We start from the raw sequence: 23,216 nt of genomic DNA, 5'->3' as shown, positions 1-23,216 counted from the left end.
TATTTTTATAATATTTTTATCTCGTTAAGAAGATCTCTGTATAAAGATATTGGAAAATGTTCCAATTTAAAATCTGAATTTTACTTAATATTTTTTCTATAATACTAGTATGTGATAGCAAAATAATATTTAAAAAGAATTAAGACAGATCTGATGGTTACTTTGTTGACCATCCAGCCTCCAATAGTACGGTAATTAGTCTATTGATAACTCTATGATATATCAACGTGAACATTTGAATAGACTCTTGTCACGTGAATTATATATTCGATGTATATCTGCCATCTTAATTTATTTAAAATCCTTTTGGTAAAAATCTTGAAGATAGTTTTAAGAACCATCATAAATTATCATCATGGTTGCATGTGCCTACAGTAGTTCAAAATATCTTTAAGTAATTGTTGGCCATGTTGGAGAGCGACAGTCAGGGCGCTCATACCACCGACTCCCGACCTAGCGGAATATTGTAATAATTAAGTTTGCGGAGTTTTAATAAATCTTGTATAACAAAAACCGACGACTTATACATTTTCCGTGGGTCACATTACATTCGTTGCTATTTTATGATGTCAGTAGAACTTTAAATCTATTCAACGTAAGTAGAGCGTACTTTCTTCGTTCTGTTTTATAAACTTCTCAATACTTGGAATTCACGGTCTTAAAATGTTTTAAATATCCTGTTCTTTGCATTAACGAGGTGTTGAGTTGTCTTTTATAACATTTGTAAGCGAAACCATTTATAAATAGCCCTAGTATATTTCGGAAAATTCTCTATACCCTAGTCACTGCACACATTGCTGGGGTAAGGATACTTTTATACCTAATGCGTGTTATGTTTAATCAAATGTTAATAATCAGTTATGAGAACGTGAAATGTGTTGCTTAACAGAAGAATTAAACCATATTTATGATATTTGTTTTGTTACTGCTGTTTAGGTAAACCCCTAAACTTAAAAATTTAATACATACACGAACTAATAAAAAATTGTTTGCTTTGTAGCGGATCTAGAGAGGGTTCTTGACCAACATCCTCCTGGAAAATTCAAGCGTATCAAAATCACTTTGTTAATTTACGGAAACTCGTCCTTGAATTTTCCACCTCGAGAAGAATATATTACCCCCTTCCCCCAGAAATCAGCGCAAAAATATTTATTAACCGCATGTAATACTGATTTCAAACTACCAGTTTATATTAACTGTCTAAAATTGTTCTGAGCATAGCCCATCGAAATTCCTACCCCAAGCTACCTCAACAGTCTTCCAAGTAGTTTTTACAATTACAATATTAAGGAATACCATTAGTTAATTTTAGAAATGATAGTTACGTGTTTTTATTTTCGTTTCGAGAAAGATGTGAAACTTAGCTGTTTTTGTGATTTAAAGTCATACAAAAGGTGTGCACTAAGAGAACATTGACATTTCTTCATTTGATCTTTTATTAATTTTTTTTCCTCTCTTTGTCCAAAATGAACGAAGGTTTATTTTCTTCATTTAAATGTGAGATTACGTAAAACTTTGTTTGAATGCCATTCTTTGAATAAAAAAAAGTACCGTATCGATTTCTTCCTAGCTGGAATTTTTTGATGTCATATATTTTTCGTTAGATATTTGAATCATTATGTAAGGGAAAGGTAACCCCAGAAACATGATTCAATTTTCAAATCACTTACTTTTAGTACTTATACATGTACAAGAAGAAATTGGACACTGCATAATCGATATACTAGTATTTCTTTTTTCTTACCACTATCTTGGGAACTGATGAAATTATATTTGCATAATTTTAAACAAAGACATTAATATCGCTTATTTCACCTTATGTTGTGCAATAAAATTCAATATATGTTCACGTGGTTCAATATTGATATCTTTAACTATTGCGTATACATGTGACGAAAAACACCCCCACTTCTGGTCAAATATAGGTTGTCGACAGGACTCATACCTGCTCGGGGAAACCCCAAAGGTAATGTTAACCATGGAAACAGAAGCAAACGATTTAGAAAATGGCAGTTTTAAACTATTTGAACACAAAGCATAAGAAATTACAACAGTTTCAGCTTTGCAGAATAAAATAATCGTATATAAAATATTGTGATTTTTAAATTAGAGAAAAGTTTTCAATGCGAATGAATAGTTGTAAAGTGTTAACGTGGTAACTTAACAGTACATGAAAGAAAACTTTATTATCATTTATTCAACAATATTAGTTCGCGCCGGAATTATTATATATTGATTTTTACTTAAGAGATAAACAGCTAGTTAAACAGCAAATTTACCGTGAAATGAACTCGGTCGGTCACGTGATTAAATCCTGTGAGCCCGAAGGGCCTCTCTGACGATTTGATCACGTATCAACCACGTTCCCAGTGAACTAAAAATTTTTAAATTGGTGTAAGTGTTTACTACAGTATTTTAATGCATATTATATTCCTTTGAATTTTTTTTACTGTATTTAAACATTTTAAGACATATCAACTTGAAAGATTCATTTAGTCTTTATGAAATCGGAAAGTGTCTTGAATATACAATAATGTATACGAATTTGAAAATAAAATGTATGTTTAATACAAATAAAACCTTATTCAACACAATTATATTTACATCCACTAAATATGTTTTCCTTTATTTCTAACGGAAACTTATTGTCATTCACAGCTGTATAAAAGCGACATAACTAAAATCTACATGACCCAGTCCTCTCTCTAACCAGTTTAAACAACGTAAGAAAAATCACGGACTGCATGTAATAATCATGAAGAAGTCAGACTCAAATTTCCATAGAATACGTAACCCGCGTAGGGAGTTATTTAATTTTTTTCTGCAATGATCGCTATACCTTTCAAACCCTTATCGATCATCAAACAACAATTTTGTTGTGAAGATTTAGATCTTTTTTAATTTGATTGTTACAAGAGAGTAAAATTAACAATCTGCGTTTTAGCAATGCCCTACGAATTTTTGTTTATTACTTTGGAAATAAGCATACCGCACCACGAACAGTACCATTCAAAAGCCAAAAGATAAAAAGCTGTTTTAAGTTTATAAAATTATTATATTAAATATACAGTTTCATTTCCTTTGGACTGTGATCTTGAAATAAAAATCCACACTTGATATCAAAATGTGGGCCTTTTAAAGAAATGACTAAACCTCAATTGAAATATTTCTACAAATTTGTATTCAGTCTTCAAAGATGACTATTTACTTAAACTGAAATTTTGGTTTTGTTCCCTCCCACGGATGTCCTTTATGCACAAACAGAGTGAGAAAATAAATCCTTTGTCTGATGACACTCATGTTTTTAAATGCCAAAAAATGAGCTCTGTGAGGTTGCACCTAAATTAAGATTTCTTAACATTCAACTTCTTAATAAAGAATAGACCAGGAAGGGAATAAGCTTTCAGCCTTCTTTAAAAGTCATGGAACAACGTACACAATTTTGTCTTTTAGGATTGGTATTCTTTTTGTTTTACTGTTCACTTTGCGAACCTGTAAGTATCAACTTTTCTTCACTATATACAAGAGATATGGTGCTAAACCATATTACATTTATAGTTATTGATACAGTTATTAGCTGTTATTATTTTGATCAATTTTTAGAATCTTATTCCGAGATTTCAAACCGCATAAATATATACGGTCTGTACAAGTCTGAAAAAATAGAGACACACGTGACCCTGTTACAGTAACCAGTCTATTTTTAACTGCATATACTATTTCTATCGAATGGACTCTGATCAAGTTAATTATTAAAACGTGTGATTTTAAAACACATGTTTCCTTAATTGTCAGTAGGTGGCTTTAACATATTTCGATTGTTCAGGATAGCAAAAACAATTTGTAGTTTCTTTTGTTGTGAATTAATTGTCTTTGTCGTGAATTCAGTTTGAAAGAATTAAATTTTTTATTGTTTTATTTTATCAATAACCCAGACAAACAAACGCTAGATGAGTGGTACATGTAGTTGACCCTCAGAAAATTGTTTAATTTTTTTTTTGGTTAAGTATTCTTTAAATAACCGAATAAAAAAAGGTCAGATCACATTTTCTGCAGTATCTTTTGAATTAACGACAGCAAAACTCTATTGTTCAAACAAATATTTAATTTATTCTGCTATCTTAATTGGATTAAGTGTTCTACCTCAATTACATTCAGTGTGGATAAGAAGAAAATAAAACTGTTATGTTAATTATTTATAGTGGTTAACAAGTCTGAAAGAATAATTCAGCTAAACATTTATTCGATAAAAGTATTCCTCTCAATTTCTGACCATGCTTATCAGGAGAGTGGATAAAATGATATATCAAATTCAACAGGGCGACAAAAACCCTTTTCCATAATATGCTTGAAAGATCATTCATATTGTAATTTAAAAAACTTCTATGACGTCACCCATTGTATTTTGTCAACGTTTATTTTCACTATTCAATCAAAAGTGGTTGGATATATAAATATCCAACTGATGGGCAGTTGGATATTTTTAATATCCAACCGCCCGTCAGTTGGATATTCAAATATCCAACAGTGCATAAAATAAATAAAAATGACAAAATGTTAAAACATGTATTTCCAACATGAATCCAAATTTATAGAATCTTGTCATCCGTAAATGTATATCCGATAAGCCACAAATGAAATTTCAGAAGAAATATCTCCTTTTTTTAATTTTGATAGATTTGGGGTCACATATAAATCACTTCTATAAACACTTTTAGACTTCCTCTTTGAACCTTGAACCATACCACTCCTTTTCCTTACTTTTAACAATATAGGGAATATTGTCGCAATTTGACTTCATAAGACTCCTATAAATTTTTAGCAAATCATCGTCTGTTAATTTTCGTCAAATTTCTGATTTGTCCTTTCTCCTTGCAAGTCTAAAATATTATTCAAACGGTATTCGTGTCTTTCCCGGTAGTGTAGACCTCTAGATCTATATATTTTGAATGTACTTTGCGTTAAAAAATTCATCATCTATATTTAAGTCCGCTCAGTACAGCGGAATGGTTTACTATAACATGCGCACCTTTTCACTCGTCCATGAATAAAAGATGTGTTTGGTTAGGCTACTGTGTATGGTACTATTGGAAACTTAAATGAGCTTGATGCTTTTGTATTACAGCACAGTTGGATAAATGAATGGGTCAATGCTTCTTGGAGGGAATTTTGGGGGGAATTTTTTTAAGTAAGATAAATAACTCGATAGTGTTGAAAAGTTTAGAGAAAACATCCCTTCCTCGGGCCTTCGGCTTATTACATTTAATTATGTAAAATTACATAACCCATTTTAAACCCACTTCAAGCACCATTCTCATTCAACGTCGGTAGAGCGTAGTTTTAAAAAGTTCTCAATACTTGGAATTTTGTTCTAAAAATGTTTTACACTTCCTGTTTTGAGAATTTGCGACGTGTGGGATATTTGTAAGCAAAACTGGTTACAAAAAGCATTAGGAATGTTCGGGAAATTTCCTTCTCCTAATCACTGCACACATTGCTGAATAAGGGTAATCTTATACATGATGCTTTTTAATCACATGTTAATAATCAATTTTGAGATTATAAACTGTATTGTCAAAAAAATACCGATTATTTTATAGCTATTATTTTAGCCTCTTTACCACTATCACAAACTGTTCCAGATGAACAACTTATAAAAAATATACTCTGTCCCGAGTTTTTGCCTCCACCACTTTTTTGCTTGATATTTCAATAATAGTAAATACCTTTGTGCTCTAATTAAGTTCATCCACTAATATAAAAAAATGTCCAGATTATCTGTTTTGAAACGCCCCCTCTACCACTTCAGGTTTCAATACACATCCCGAAATGGAAAGTCTACGGAGATTTTGCATTGCAACAGCCATTAACAAGCCCGGATGATAACGTTTAAAAATTGCGCGATGTGTTCCGAGTGTATTCCGAATGGAGAAAAGATGTAAACATTCCCCATTATAAATCTCCGTAAGGAATCTGTTTTTTGTTCCTGTGAATTTTTCTGAGTGAAAAGGGAAAAGTTCAATGAAGATATCTTGGATATATTTCCTTTTTAACGATTTCAACTGTATTTCTTTCACAGGTATGTGTAATTTTATTAAAAATCATCAAAAAGCGATGGAAACAATAACTAGGGACAGACTTTAATATGTTTGCATTGTAGCAGATCAAGAGGGGGGTTCCCGTCACCGACTCATCCTGAAAAATTCAAACTTATATAAGAACCAGATTTTCATTTACAGATGGTAGGACTCAGACCCCTAACCCCAACCAGATAAACAAGATCAATCATCCCCCGCCCAATCCCCACTCCACTGTGCATGCAATATTGTTTTCATACTACCATGCAGTTTACACTAAAAGTGTACTTATCATAATCCATTGAAATTCCTATCCCTAGCTACGTTAAAAGTCTTCTAAGCATGAACAATTACAGTTTTTACGGCGTGCACTAAGAGGACAATCACATTTCTTCATACGAAAGCTAGGTTTCTACTTTCATCTGTGATTATGTAAAACTTTAATTCAATGTCATTCTTTAAGATATATTGATTTACCATATTCTTTACATAATTATACAAAATGTATTGTGACACGTCTGAGAAAGAAATGATGCACTTACATTTTGCGATTAGTGTTGCTATTTTTTTTTCATTTTAATAATTATAGCGGGCGCAGCTCGCCGGCGCGAAGCGAGCTCTACCGGCAAATTAAAGCGTGTGTGAATAGAAAATTCGGACTATTTGCGCATTCATTCAACAGATTTTTTTGGCGTCAGTAAATCGGACCAGTAATGCCTTGTTTTAATCGTCCCAGTAGTTCCCTGTAATTATGGTTTTCCATTTTCACACTCTTACGAGAACAAGTACATGCATTGTTACTGCTTACACAACGCAAATTCCATTACATAAGACTAACGGAGTTATCGTCCTTTCGAGTGACGTCACAATGGATTTCTTACACATTGATCCCACAGAATTTTTCGGCGTCAGTAAATTTCGACCCACAATGCAATTCCTCAATGTCGGTCGATCTCACTAGATTGGATACCATCTCGCGAGAATCAAAGTAAAACTTCTGAGAAACAGATAAATTGTGTAATTTCCAGAACATCATGCTTTCTTTAGTAAACAAAACAGTATTTTTAGCGTAGTTTTTTCAGTGTGCTTTTAAAGAGACAGACGACACTTGACCGACGTGAACTTTGACGTCACAATAAGGGGAAACTACTCTAAGTAGTTATTGTAAATCTGCTGAAACATAAATACCAAAATCTTCTCAAAATCTTGCAGAGCTAACGAATCGGGACATTTCTTCAGAGATAGGAAACAGCTGTAACTTGCTCTCATTTGGATGAATGCTCACATTTATTTTATTCACTACATTAACGGTAGTTTCCAGGAACGATTTTTTTAAAGGGGGCGTGGCAACATCATTCAAACAATCTTCACAAGCAAAAAGAAAAAATAAATTCTCAAAATCAGGAAAATTCTAATCGGGGTGAGGAATGGGGAGTGCGTAGTATGCCTTTAGCTCTTTAGCTGCTCAAAGTGTCTTTATTTTCACTACTACATCTATTTATTACATGCTCCCGGGGGTCCATTTTCCTTATATGATCAACAATTTTTTTATACGTTAATTTGATTTTTTTTTAAACGGGGGAGGGGGGACTCTTTGATATGTCAATTTTTATATGTAAGTTTAAGAAAAATGTCTGCTGCGAGAAAAGAGGAAATAAAATGCAATGTACATTATGTTAAAATCTTCATTATTCAACAACATTTTATCTGAGATAAATTCTATACTGGCGTGCGACTAGTATATAAATAAATAAAAAAAATCTTACTGGAAAAAAATAGGTATGTTTATCTTATTTTGCATTCAAATTCATTTACTTTACGTCACTACTTTTATTTTTATTGATTTATCATAATTCATTTTTTGATCACCTGCTGCGCTCGCCCAACGGTCGCACTGTAATACATATTATATATATGTATATATTTACATATTCCAGTGTCTTTGCCTGTGATAACACTACGTATCGATTTTGTACTATATAACTCATAAAGCCAAATTAAGGCACCAGCGGGGTTTGCTTACATATATTTAGATATTTAATCGTACGAGGGTTTAAAATTATATAGATATAAGTAATAAGGAACCATTCTTTGAATATTATGAGGTGATAATTTCGGTCGGGGCGTGATCAAATCTATCATAATTCCCTTCGGGCTTTATTGGATTTGATCACGCCCCGACGAAAATTATCACCTCATAATACTCAAAGAATGATTCCTTATTCCTTATATATATATCCAAATCACAAAAGTTTTTTCTCAGTGTCCGGTGAAAATATAATAAAAGAAAAAAAGCAACACTAACTGCAAAACATAAGCGCTTTCATTGTTAAAAATCTTCAGACGTTTTACAGTCGTTAAAACTATGACGTAACTACGTTACCTAGGGTGCTTTCCATTTAACCGGCATCGCCGGATATGCCGGTGTTGCCTTCGTTGCCAATTGCTGGAACGCGCGTTGCCGGCGAACGATTGTGGCAACACAATTTACCATTGCCGATTAGGAAACAATATTGCGTCGAGGTTATCATGTTCTACAAAACCAGTATTTCTAAAACCACAATTTGTCATTCTACATTGAAATACATCAAAACTGCAAATAGCCAAACTTTCTGAATCAAATTGTAAGGGTGCTTTCCATTTAACCGGCATCGCCGGATTTGCCGGTGTTGCCTTCGTTGCCAATTGCTGGAACGCGCGTTGCCGGCGAGCGATTGTGGCAACGCAATATACCGTTGCCGATTAGGAAACAATATGGCGTCGAGGTTATCATATTCTACAAAACCAGTATTTCTAAAACTGCAATTTGTTTTACTAAATTGAAAACATTAAATCTGCAAATAGCCGAAAATTCTGGATCAAATTTTAAGATAGGTATCAGTTTTAAGCTGCAATAGTCCTTGTTGGGGCATTGTGACGTTGCCAACCGTTTCATTTACGTCACCGTTTCCCAATAACGTCGCCGGCGAGGCAACGTAAATGGAAAGCTCCCTATGATAAGTATCAGTTTTAAGGTAAGGTTTGCGGCTTGCATTTTTTAGAGGTTGTACCAAAGTTACATACCATTTTGTTCACTATACTAAAGTCTTTTTTCTCATGAAATTCAAATGAATTTTGCCCGTCCCGTTTTATAACTACAAAAGGTCAAAGTTCATGATTTCCAATTTTCATTTAATGAAATGTTAACAATTTCGTGAAAATATGTACATTTTATATGTGACTATTATGGGGGTTATTTATGCTTAAAATGTTCGAAAATAATATCACTATTAATATCATGATTCACTTTTATTGTTTTTTGATGAACTATCTAAAAATAAAATAAAATGCAACAAAAGTCTTAATTTTGAACTACTATTATGTAAACGAAAACATCTTATTTGAAACCTTTCCAAGTCCACCGATTTCAGGAAAAACGTATCTTAGAATATGTGTAATCTGATGTTTCTAAAACACAATTCAAAACCATATGATGCGGATTTCGTTTTCGTGGAAATTAATAAAATGCTTGTGTCCTCTTATTTTTTCATTGAAACTAAAAAAAACCCGCGAAATAAACAAAACTGAAATCAATTATGACGTCATATAAATTTGGACGTCATAACTGAAATAAAGGGTAGTTGGTGTTACGTCACAATGTGAGTTATCTCCCTGTAACCGCAAACCTTACCTTAACGTAGCTCGCGGGTTTGCATACGTCACAATAGGAATCGACGTAAAGAGTTGACCGTCATAGTAAACTCATAATCATCTCCTCTGTTTTTGTGTTGAGTATGATTAATTTTGTCTGAATCGTTTAAAAGTTTAGAGCACAGTTTTGTAATGCGTTTCTCGGTTAAAATGTGCATTTTACTATATATTTCATTGAAATGGCGTTGCTTGATTTTATTAATGACACTATATTTGAAACACGATAACATTATTACCGCGCAGACGAATCTTAAATAAATTTTAGAAATAAAACTTTAAAACCTATGGATCAAGTGAACAAATTTTCAAGGTAGGTTTTCTCACAAGCAGGTAAACCCGCGAGCTACCTTAAGCTGCAATAGTCCTTGTTGGGGCATTGTGACGTTGCCAACCGTTTCATTTACGTCACCGTTTCCCAATAACGTCGCCGGCGAGGCAACGTTAATGGAAAGCGCCCCTAGTGATAAGGTCAACAATAATACTATGACGTCATAATGCTTATTGAAGGAGACAATAGAGAGGTTGAGATTTAAAACGTGTACGTGTACGTGTACGTGTGTTATAACTACACGTACACGTACACGTTTTTGTAATTAATCAGTTGAGATTTCATAACTTGTAGGATATAAACGTGAACGTAAATTTCGAGCACTTTGTTATTGTGACCTCAGAAATGACGTCATTTACGTTCATTGCGTTTACGTAAAACATGGCAGATGCTTTAGATATTTCATCTTTATGTGAAGACGACGATTTGATGCTTTTATCTACTCTTTTAAACGAAGACGACGTAAAAGGTCCATGTTTGAATCTTGATGATCTATCTGATGAGCAGTTTTACTCATTTTTCCGCTTCAAAGGAATGACATTTCTCGTCTTTGCAATGCGTTGTCTCTGCCATTGAAGTTCCTGTGTCCAAATGGTACTCGGGTGACTGCACATGAGGGTATGTTGATTTTGCTCAGACGTTTGTCATATCCGAACAGGTTAGAAGACATGAAACCATTATTTAACCGTTCAAAATCGGAACTGTCGTACATTGCCAACACTGTTCTGGATTACTTGTACATCAAACACTCTGGAAAGTTAAGTAATCTGAATCAGAATTGGCTGGATGAGGAACACCTGCAACAATACGCAGATGCGATATCGGATATCGGCGGGCCGCTTCAACATTGCTGGGGCTTCATAGACGGGACTGTAAGGCCAATATGTAGACCTTCTGTTAGCCAAAAACTCGTCTACAGTGGACACAAACGGGTGCATGGCCTTAAATTCCAATCTGTAGTAATACCAAACGGGTTGATTGCCAATATGTATGGCCCTATAGAGGCAAAACGTCATGATTCTGCAATGTTAAGAATGAGCGAACTTCTGCCTAAACTTGAGCAGTACATGGCAATGCCCGACGGCACGGTTTTCTCTCTATATGGCGACCTTGCCTTTCCTTTGCGTGTACATCTTATTACGCCATTCAAAGGAGCCATACTCAGCGACCAGGAGAGGATTTTTAACGGTAGAATGTCAAAACTTCGGTCAAGTGTTGAGTGGACTTTTGGAAAAATTCTCTCTCTGTTTGCTTTTGTTGATTATAAGAAAAACCTAAAGCTGTTCTTACAACCTGTGGCGAAATATTATCTAGTGGCCTCTTTGCTCACCAACTGCCATACTTGTTTGTACGGCAGTGTGACCAGTGAATATTTCTATCTTTCACCCCCTGCACTTGAGGAATACATGTCATGATTTGTATATTTTGCCAATCCGGGGTGTAAGGAGATTTGATGATAGCTTGAATCCAAATTGTTGCAACAATTTTTCATGGTGACTGTAAATGCGTAATAGATACTTTCATTAAAATAAGTGTAATATAAGTAAAAACAATAAACATTGTGAAATTTATTGTTCCTGAACTAGTGTTGAGACACAAAAAAGTAAATTGTTTAAAGCTATACACGCTGCCATTTTACTATATCAAGACAAATTAAAATGTTTAGAAAAAAAAAATATAAAGTTAACACTTTTGGGAAATTTATACATTTTCGTTCAATTCCGTTTAAATGTTATCGACTTTATATTAAAATAAAAGATGTATCTTTGGACTCCAACAATAAATACCAATTTTAAAAAAAGCCGCCCTTCATTCTGTCAAGGGGCATCGGGAAAATCGCAAACGATTGGCCCCACGTCGAGATATTTGCAGCTATCTTTTTAATTGACTTATAAAATATGGGGGAAAAATTACAGAGTGCTAAAAAATGAATATGCTATATGCTTACAATGCACATAGTCTTCGATTATGTACCTTTAGAAAGCAAAATTAAGCAACACAAAATATACATTGTAATTAAACACAAGGTTTCTACTTAATACGACAATCGATACAAACACGTTTTTTAATGTAATTATTGTATTAGTAGTTTCATTTTCATTCTATCTCACTATTAAAAAATTATGTGTTTTGGCCGCGTGTATAGCTTTGAAAGTAATTAACTCGCATGTAATTTATTTATTCAGACATTTGGAAAACAGCTCAAACATTAATTTCGACTGCTGTTTTTTCCTTTCAAGCTTTTGGAGCCTTTCCTGTTTTTCAATCTCAAACCGCTCTTTTTCTAAATTGAACTGTTCGCGACGAAGCGCAAGCTCATCTTCCTTTGACTGTCTTTCAAGTTCCGCCTTTTCTTTCAAAAATGACATAACTGATGCTGATTTCTTTGGCATTTTCTTCAGGTTTTCGTCTGAAATAACAGTTTTTTTTGTAATTGACTTAAAGCGAAGACACTCAATACAATGTACAAAACCTAGCTCTAGCAAAGATACACCAATATACTGAACTTCTTCATGTATTACGCTGAATGATTAACCATGATAAAGTAATCTCTCTCTCTCTCTCTCTCTCTCTCTCTCTCTCTCTCTCTCTCTCTCTCTCTCTCTCTCTCTCTCTCATACCACTTACCACTTTTTGAGGGTGTCAAATTGTCAAGAGCTCGTTTTCTGATATCTTTGCACAGAACCTCTTCTTTAATAGCTTTTGATTTGTCATCTTTCTCTTTCTCCTCTTCATCATTTGCCAGGTCTAAGATTTCGTCAAGGAGAATTTCCTTTTCCCCATAAACTTCATCTACACCCGACCTGAGTAAATATTTAAAAATGTCATTTTTCTGTTTCACAATCCTTTTTCCTCAAGTTAATTTTTTGTTACATAACAAAATGAGTAGTAACTCTCCGCACCCCCCCCCCCCCCCAAAAAAAAATAAAAAATAAAAAATTAAACAAACAAAATCTATCGTAATTCCGATAATTATACTTTTTGAGCGATGAACTATTCGCCTTTCTTCTTTGTTCCATTAGAAGAACGGTCCTCTCCCTCACTCTTCTCGCATCAACACTCATAGGTAAAGCCAACGATATTTCTAGCCATTTCCCTCTGTCCTTAAATGGGTTTCTACTAATGACCTCTCTACAAAGGACGGATAATATTGCTATATGAAAAAAAATCTAATTTCAACATTCAGCAGTAGAGAAAATATTCTGTATAAAGTCGCGATCGCTTAACAACCTCAGGTACTTCTAATCAGACACGGGAGTTCATACATGAATTTAGGTTGAAAAACGTGTTATACTTTATTATTTTTTATGGAGGTTTTATTTAAAGATTTTTTTGAAATTGTGAATGATCCTAAACGGTTTAAATTTTGACCCATTGTATTGTTTTTAGATGGCAGTAATTAGTTATAAAATAACTATTTAAGTTCGCTTATCATGCGCGGATGTAGGGGGGGGGGGATCCGGACCCCCTTGGAAAAAGGAATGTTATTAAATTTACATAGTAAAATTATCGCAAATATGTCTCCCCCCCCGGAAAAACACATATGTATGCTTTGCAAAGGGGTCTGAAGCGGAAATATTAAAAGTGATATTGAAAATTGCAGTTATAGGTATAGCACCCCCCCCCCCCCCCGCCCGGATTAGGAATTTCATGATTTGGGGAATTTTTTTTTTGGCTTGTCAAGATTTCTGATGATTAGTGTAGCCCCCCTACTTTCAATTTGGACGCCCCCCCCCCCCCCCCGTGGAAAAACTTTCTGGATCCGCGCATGCTAATATTTACAAAATCTAATGTTGAAATGCATTCTTACCGTAACATTTTTGTGTCGTCCTGTTCAGAAAACTTAAATTGTTATTTTCTCCCAGAATCCATATTCTGCAAAAAATATTTCTAATATTCAAAACAATTAGTTAGTCTTTAAAATGATATCGCATTTAATTTGATTAATATTTTTTTGTGTCAATTGATATGGTATGACCCCCTGTCCCCCACCCCCCACCCCCTTTCCAACTACATGTCACACTTTCAAAAATCGCAGATACGAATTCCATCAACATTACAGATACACAATTAATCAAATAATTCATAAATAAAACATTAATTGACTATTTCTGTATTTAAGGATTATACAAATGTTTTATGATATGAAAGGCGATTGATGATTTTTAAGGCCTCTCGACGCAGTTTTGTGACATGAATTTACTTAAATAACTTGTAAAAAATTGTGAATTTCTACTAAATGTACATGCAAATGAAGTTTAAAAATCTATTTAATGCATTACAAGAGCATATTCACTCATCAGTTAGATTATTTTTTATTGTAAAAGCTACAAGTTTGTACTTACGTGTAGTCAGCACTCTACAAGTTTAGAGAACGCGTAGAAATCATGTCGTCACAAAAACCGATGACGTAATATGCGAAGAATTTAGGTGATTCCCCTAGTAAACGTACACGTACCCGTACACGTTTGAAATCTCAACCTCTCTAATCATAGAATAAAGTTATAGGCCCTTTGTTTTCCCTTGGACTGAAATGTCACATTTTCATTGGTTTAAACATAGCACGTGATTGCCTCATATATATCTATATTTGTTCTGTGAGAAATAATATTAGGCAATATGGCCGTCATTGTTCGACGCTTCGCTTACTCATTTCGACCTTTCATAGTATTTTATACATAAACTGCATGCTGTAAGTTCTTAAAGTATTTGGAGTTGTTGCCCTTTGAAATTCTTTAAAATTAGAGTAGTTGCCCTTAGAATATTGACGTCACATTGTTTTGTCTGGAGCAGAACAAAATGGCAGCGACGAAATTTGATCAAATCTCTGCAGAGGAAAGGGAGAAAACATTTGAAATTAAATAGCAACAACACACTGTAAGTAAACATGGGTAAAGTAAAGATTTTGAAAGAGTATTTGAAAGGTGAGATGAAAATTTTGAAGAGTTAAAATGAGTTAAATTGGACGAGATGTAAAGCATATTGTACATGGCTGTGCGTAGATCATCGCTATTTGTGAATAAATACGTCGCTTGATAGTCCTCGAGAAAACAAAACACTTATTAGGTTAGTTACTGACTCACTACGGAAATATATTGGGTTGATCAATCTAATAGAAGGCTCGGCTTCGCCTCGCCATCTATGAGATTGATCAACCCAATATTATTACTTATTAGGTTAGTTACTGACTCACTACGGAAATATATTGGGTTGATCAATCTCATAGATGGCGAGGCGAAGCCGAGCCGTCTATGAGATTGATCAACCCAATATATTTCCGTAGTGAGTCAGTAACTAACCTAATAAGTGTTTTGTTTTCCCGAGGCCTATCAAGCGACATATTCATTCACAAATAGCGGTGATCTACGCAAAGCCATGTACAAGATGCCTTACATCTCGTCCAGTTAAACTCATTTAAACTCTAAAAAAATATCAATACCACCTTTCAAATACACTTAAAAAATCTTCGCTTCACTCATATTACTTACAATGTTTTGTTGCTATTCAATTTTAAACCTCTGCAGAGATTTGAGCAAATTTCGGCGCTGCCATTTTGCTCTGCTCCAGACATAACAATGTGACGTCAATATTCAAAGGGCGACTACTCTAATTTAAAAATAATTCCAAAGGGCAACTACTCTAAATATTTTAAGGACTTTCTGTGTTAAATAATATGATATATCGAGATGAGTAGGTGAGGCGGCGGCCAATTACGGCCATATTGCCTAATATAAATCCTCAAAGAACCTACATAGAGATATATGAGGCAATCACGTGCCATGTTTAATCCAATGAAAGTGTGACATTTCAGTCCGAGTCAGTAACTAACCTAATAAGTAATAATAGCGTAATATAAACTGTTACTATATTGTGACGTCATAGTATTGTTCGTATAACGTCATTGATGTTAACGTCACTAATTTTTTAAAAAATGTATTGTGAAACGTCTATAATCTAATTTTGGTTGTAACGCGCTTTCTGATTGGCTAAAAAATTATTGCATATCGTATAAAGAATGTTGCCTACGTCATAGTAAGACTAACATCAAAAACGTATCAATATTCCTGACGTTACGTTTGAATTTTGTACAATTTTACGTCATTTTAAAGGTCAAATGACCGTTTTTATCTACAATGAAGAGTAAAAAAAATTAAATTAATATGTTTTACGGTGTGCACCGTTCGGGCGAGCGCAGAAGGAACCAAACATCATTGTTAAATGCAACGTTAACCCGTGGACTTGCTTTAACCTAAAAACTTTGGCTTTGTCTCGAAAACTTTTATCACCACAAGGAACCCAAAGTTATCAAAAATTTATTCTAATTGTCCATTCTATGCTAATACACTCAAACATGCTACCACTGAGCATAAATTAAATGTAAAACAGACTTATTAAAATATGTTGAATCAAAGCCGTTTGATGTTTATTTTTTTTTAAAAAGACAATCATATCTTATCATTCCTTTACTTTTTAATAATGATCAATAAAATCAGTAAACAATAAACTGCTATTTCCCATTTTGTTTCTTGTTGTTATTTTCCTCTGTATCATCAATTCGTTTATCATTTTGTTAATTTTTGTATGCTATATATGCGTTGTAGACATTTTTTGAATAATTTTTGTCACCTACCTCACGCAGGCATATTACAATTGGACCAATATGATAGTAAATTAAGTATGGAACTTGCATGTGTATTTACTTAGCAAAAAAATATGATCAAAACAAAACTAATCAGCCGAAGAGTTACCATTAATTTAAGGAATGAATTCAATATTTATTTGTTTTATACGATATAAAATGGTTTGGGGCAGTTTACGCTTTATAAACCGCGAAGCGGTTTATAAAAAAGCGTAAACTGTTTCAAACCATTTTATATCGTATAAAACTAATAAATATTGAATTCATTGCTTATAATTTAATTTTTCTACTCTTCATTGTAGATAAAAACGGCCATTTGACCTTTAAAATGACGTAAAATTGTACAAAATTCAAACGTAACGTCAGGCGTATTGATACGTTTTTGACGTTAGTCTTACTATAACGTAGGCAACATTCTTTATACGATATAAAATAATTTTTTAGCCAATCAGAAAGCGCGTTACAACCAGAATTAGATTATACTGATATCGGATAGCCCCCTAACTCCGTCACTGTCGGGAAACTCCTCTCCGTTTAAAATCAAGTTCGATTATGACGTCATTTTTTACATGTCAAAAATCTTTAATCAAATGTCAACAATTTGCAACGGTAAAAGTTAAGAATGTGTCAAAATATAACAGAATTAAACCTTGCTCATTGTATGCACCATTAATTGTGTGATTTCAGCTAACACTTTTTCACGGGTGCACTAAAATATCGATATTTCTGACATGCGGGCCCATTCGATCATTTACGGTGGTCAGCCATTTTTAGAGAGGTCAAGATGAAACATTTCACATGTAATACATTTTTGATTAAGGTAATTAATACATTTTTTCAGTCCGCAATAGCCTTTATGCACTACTCTTGATGATAACGTCAAATCGCTCATGCCGATACTTTTGCCTTATGTAGGATAGAGATATATCCGGTATATCACTATTTAGAATATGCTACATTTCTAAAAATGTTATAAATAAATAATATAATAAGTAATATATTAATTAATGATATAAAATATTTTAAATATGTAAGGACATAAATCAAACGGCATCCATACATTCTGAAAGGCCATTGTGATTGTTGTTACATGGACTCATTTTTTATTCTGGCGATCATTTCATTTCGATGAAATTAAATTCAATTTAAATTGTATGCACCATTTTTACTTATTATAACTTGGCCTAGATACAAATGGAGTTTTAACTAAATTGTTAATGTGTCTTCATTCCCTGCCATATCATAGAGCATGTGGGTGACGGAGTTAGGTTCATAAGATATAATAAGCACGCGTGATAAACGTCGTATTCAGAGGGCTTATATGAATATAATTTAATTCTGGTTGTAACACGCTTTCTGATTGGTTGAAAAATTTATTTTATATCGTATAAAGAATGTTGCCTACGTCATAGTAAGACTTACGTCAAAAACGTATCAATCCGCCTGACGTTACGTTTGAACTTTGTACAATTTGATGTCATTTTATATATCAAATGACTGTTTTTATCAACAATTGATAGCAAATAAATTAAATTATAAGGAATGAATTCAATATTTATTAGTTTTATACGATATAAAATGGTTTGGAACAGTTTACGCTTTTTGATAAACCGCTCCGCGGTTTATAAAGCGTAAACTGCCCCAAACCATTTTATATCGTATAAAACTAATAAATTTTGAATTCATTCCTTAAAAAAATTAAAATATTTTTTTTTAATAATTTTATAAATTATATTGTTTCAGATTATATTTAGTGATTGCAAATGATAAAAACCACAAAAAATAATTTACAGAGAAACGCGGGAGGTTTTCTGCTTATGGTGACGGAGTTTGGGTACTCGGGAATACTGAGTACTTACTACACGTTACACCAAGTAGGCCTATATATGCTTGATTCACCTGCGCGAAGTCACTGTGACGTCATACTTAACTTTCTTTTGCGCTCGACAGATCTTGTATATTGTCGGAATAATTCGGGAAAGAAAATGACGTCATATGTCAGCAAAAATTCAGATAGGTACAGTTTTTTAACGTAAGCATATGTGTTGTTTACTTTAGTGTTTTTAAAGAATTTTAGTTGTTATAAATGAAATAGATGTATATGATTACGAGGTAAGAATTTTCCTTCGAAACTCTTCCTGTTCCACCATATCGCTATGCACCGCAAAGGATTACTGGGATATGTAGAACTTTTTCACGTGGCCTCATAAACATTTCTTTGAACAATGTGCAGATTTCAATTCGAATTTTCTCAGTTCGTACACGTTGTCTATGGAGCTCACTAGGCGAGCGGCGCTTCGCGCCGCCTCGCTGCGCTCGCTATAAGCAATGAATTCAATATTTATAAGTTTTATACAATATAAAAATGTTTGAAACAGTTTACGCTTTTTTATTAAGCGCAATGGTTTGGGGCAGTTTAATTATAAGCGTAATTAAACTGCCCCAAACCATTTTATATCGTATAAAACAAATAAATTTTGAATTCATTCCTTAAGAGGAAGAAATGAAAGCTCTTACGTTTTGCGATTAGTGTTGTTATTTTTTTTAATATATATATATATGTATATATATATATATATATATATATATATATATATATATATATATATATATATATATATATATATATATATATATATATATATATATATATTTATATATATATATATAAATAACTTAAATGAATAAAAACACAAAGTCCGAGTAAAACATAAGCGCTTTCATTTTCATCTTCAGATGTTTTACAACAGTTGTAAAACATCTGAAGATGAAAATGAAAGCGCTTCTGTTTTACTCGGACTTTGTGTTTTTATTCATTTAAGTTTTCTATATCTTATCCGACCACTGTGATTTTTTTCTGGATTTACCTATATATATATATATATATATATATATATATATATATATATATATATATATATATATATATATATATATATATATATAAGTTTAGTGCATAATATAGCATTGAATCATGATTTTTTGAAGTACACAGTCTCATAACTGCAGCGCTGTGTGCAGATATATTTTCATAACGAGTGTTAGCGCGTTATGAAAATTTGTATGCAAATATCGCTGCAGTTATGAGACTGTATACTTAAAAAGAATCATGATTTAATGCTTATATTTTCATTAATTTAACTTCATGCATTGTCTGCAAATGTGATTTATACCTTTAAATTCCTATCTTTTCCTAAGGGTAAGTTCATATTAATGGAAGAGCCACAGTAACAGCCGCAAGCGTGAACTTTGATTTTCGCCTGTGACGTTGAAGTAAACAGCGTTCAACGTTTGTGACGTCATTATAAAACTCGTCATTTTAACCTTTGAGTACCCTGTGTGCATTACAGTGTTATAACTGACGTAGCTTTCAACACACTTTACAAGCAAAAAAAATGTGGAATGTAAATATAAAGTTTTGTGTACTAAATTAATTGACATTAATTTCAGAGAAAGCTTGAGGGCTATGAATTCCCGGTATTTTCAACTGAAAGCTGTCCCCGAAATAATGCTGAGTGGAACGAGAGATCTTCTATTATCAACTGTACCCAGAGTAATGGCTACACATGTTTACCTAACGAAAACTTCACAGAGCTGTTAGAGTTTTGTTACGTGTATCCTCGGATATTAATTACAAAAGGTAACCCAGCCAAAGAAAGTAAAGCAACACCTTATTTTAATGTAAACTAAATTTTATTTTAAACAATCCTATGTTTTCAGGCATATGCCTTTACCTTTACAAACGATACTCGAGAGTATATTCATACAACTGCAGTCACTTCAGATATGGATGTCCTGATTCCAATTACTTTACATCTGAAGTATATAATTGTAAGTTCACATTGTTTTTGTTTATTAATAAATGATTCGTAATTCGATCTATCAATTCTTTTTGAATAAAGCAATTATGAAAGAGGAGTTGAATTGCAAGGCAATATCTCTTACGTTATGATGTAAACAATTCAACATATAATATTGCGTTATGCATAAAAGTTAATATTCAGGCACGCACTTTCTAATAAATATCTATTAAGTACATGAACAATATGAATTGTAAACTATTCGACTCCATTACATTTACATGTATAGAAATATGTAGAGGCTATAAAGGACAGTCCTAATTAAAAATAAATTCAATTCATTATCACTTTAATGAATAACAGTAACTGTTACATAACCATACAAAATTCACAATTTGGCAAAAGTTTAATTAATCTTTGTTAAACTACAACTTTTTAAAATTTTATTTTAAAATGAATTCTTTTTTAATCGAACTAAATCACATAATTACTTGTTTTGGACCGCCTAGGTAGTTTGTCTAAGACACCAAACACCTTTGTGAGATACACTTCTTTTTCCATCTTTGAACGGCTGTTGAAAATGGTTTAATATTAAGGCAAAATTGAAATCTAGTGTCAAAATGAAAATGATTTAACCAACAAACTTGGGTGCACACATTCCTCGTCCTAATGGAATAGTTAAATGAACGTATTAATTCATCAAATAATTAATATTCAATCATTATCGATAGATTTCAAGACATAACTAAAGTGGATAAAAAAGAGAAATCTTTCAAATGATATTGTACATTACGAATTGTTTACTTTATTAAAGTCATTTAGATGAAAACATTTTGAAGAATGAATTGATTCTGACAAGTTGAAATGGATATTTTGTATGTTATGCAACATGTTGAACCTAGTAGACGACCAATATATTTTTAAAAAATTCTTAAATTTGAGATATATTCAATTTTATAAATTACATAAAAACCTACTCATGCATAAGTGACTTGGATAAAACAGTTTAATAGATTAAACTGTTTTTTACAGATCCAACTTGTATATCTATTAAAGATGGATGTTTCCTTGCCGAGCCATCTTGTGAGAGGTAAGATGCATATTAATTCTTAAAGTTATTTAACAATCGCATACTTTTATGGTAAAATGGTTTAAAAGAGCTGATAATTTCTCGGTCGGTGAATTTCTCTTTTATCATAGATTTGCTTTGATATATGTGTATTCTATTAATACTGAGGTTTCAATCTGAATATGTTTTACATGCTGCAAAGTGAACAGATAGGGTTGTCGCTTTGTGTTGTTCATTGTATTTACCTTCGCCCTGAGATGTTAATTGAACATACCTACCCATATATCTATTAATTGTAACTATCTTCGCATTGACACGGTGTAGCATTTTCGAAGTTATTTGGAAATAATTTGGAAATAAGCTTATGTACCTTGTTAATAAAAATGTGTAAGTGCAATTTGTTTTAAAAGCACGTTTTTTATTTTAAAAGCACAACAATAACTTATCCAAAGGAAACTTACCGGGAATGGAGTGACAGTTCTACTATAACATACAAAGAAACTACGAAACATATACATGTACAGAATAAGCTTTCCAACGACAGATTCATCGAGATTCTTTTAGGAGCAGTTATCTGCATTTTGGTTGTGTCATTCTCCATCATTTTGTATATCTGCCGTAGAAGAAGAAGTACGATTGTTAATTAATTCACATTCCCCTCTGTTAACTAAGCTCAATTGAATTATGAATTTTGATTAAATCGGGATCTGTATTGGTCAATGAGGATTTAATAATTAAAACAAATAACTTGATTATTAGAAATTTGGTGACTATTATCGAAATGATCCAATTGTATCTCGTAAATACATATTAAGTGAGATATTTATATATCAAACCAATCCTATAGTAACACAGTTTATTGGAAGAATTGACTCTGCAATGCAAGATATTTGTTATTATATTTTTTGTCGTTCTTTTTTGTCTTCGCAGATTTCTTAAAGGGGAAAAAAGAGCCTGATATAGAGATTAATAACGACGAACTAAATCCATTCATTGAAAACCTAAAGCTATATACTGTGGATACAACCAAGGAAGGTTTGGCATCAAATTCTCAAACACTGTATATATCATCGTAAATTCACAAATGCTATAGTAATGGGTCAGAAGTTTAATTTCCAAATACTATATTTACATCGACTGAAAATTCAAATATGAGTCGAAAACTGAGAAGTGAATAGAGGGACAATTCTGACCTTGCATTTGATGCCATTACAAATAATACTAGAACTATTTCTCGTAATGTGAGTCATGAGTTTTCATACAGTACGCGTAGGGCAAACACATTTGAATTTACTGTACGCGTATTTTTGTAAAGTATTGTGAAGTTTAGTTTCGGTGAGTTTCAGATGGTGGGTTAACTCATCAGAATTACCATTGTATGAATTATTTCTTTTAAATATTTTTTCAATTATAAAAAGCAAAATATTTTTTTTTGCAGATCATTGCAAAAAAAGTTTTGCATCCCGTCAACGCGGATTATGTATTTTTATGCAGATCGCTACTTTTATATCCCGTATGAATCACTATAGAAACCATGTTATTGTTTAAATAAAACTATTACAGGAATTTTAACGGAATAAAGCGCTTCCCGAAAGTGTGTACGTTGCATGCA

General features: G+C 32.8%; 2 protein-coding genes across 2 annotated transcripts in view; one reads left to right on the top strand and one right to left on the bottom strand.

The window, feature by feature from the left end:
- Positions 1-3,398: 3,398 nt before the first annotated feature.
- The window catches only part of LOC128174456 (uncharacterized), a 44,464-nt gene continuing 24,646 nt past the window's right edge, over positions 3,399-23,216 (top strand). The window contains exons 1-6 of the mRNA XM_052840011.1: positions 3,399-3,494; positions 20,186-20,375; positions 20,456-20,566; positions 21,568-21,625; positions 22,035-22,234; positions 22,535-22,639. Of these exons, the coding sequence (XP_052695971.1) occupies positions 3,423-3,494; positions 20,186-20,375; positions 20,456-20,566; positions 21,568-21,625; positions 22,035-22,234; positions 22,535-22,639 (736 nt within the window). The 5' untranslated portion in view covers positions 3,399-3,422. The remainder of the gene's footprint in view (positions 3,495-20,185; positions 20,376-20,455; positions 20,567-21,567; positions 21,626-22,034; positions 22,235-22,534; positions 22,640-23,216) is intronic.
- LOC128173198 (uncharacterized) lies at positions 12,270-14,036 on the bottom strand. The gene is made up of 4 exons (XM_052838925.1): positions 13,907-14,036; positions 13,075-13,227; positions 12,724-12,899; positions 12,270-12,505 (listed from the first exon to the last, which is right to left on the bottom strand). The coding sequence occupies exons 1-4, from the start codon at positions 13,912-13,914 to the stop codon at positions 12,270-12,272; spliced, it is 573 nt and encodes a 190-aa protein (XP_052694885.1). The 5' UTR covers positions 13,915-14,036.

Source organism: Crassostrea angulata, chromosome 2, assembly GCF_025612915.1.
Source record: "Crassostrea angulata isolate pt1a10 chromosome 2, ASM2561291v2, whole genome shotgun sequence".
Classification (NCBI taxonomy): domain Eukaryota; kingdom Metazoa; phylum Mollusca; class Bivalvia; order Ostreida; family Ostreidae; genus Magallana; species Magallana angulata.
The sequence above is the reverse complement of the archived record's forward strand: the minus strand, read 5'-3'. Positions and strand labels throughout refer to the sequence as shown.

What these genes read in the sequence shown, in the direction of transcription:
- LOC128173198 (XM_052838925.1), bottom strand. An exon ending in AATAGTTCATCGCTCAAAAA is followed by an intron (nt 12,900 to 13,074) that starts GTATAATTATCG and finishes ATATTTACTCAG; the next exon opens with GTCGGGTGTAGATGAAGTTT. An exon ending in TTTGACACCCTCAAAAAGTG is followed by an intron (nt 12,506 to 12,723) that starts GTAAGTGGTATG and finishes CTGTTATTTCAG; the next exon opens with ACGAAAACCTGAAGAAAATG.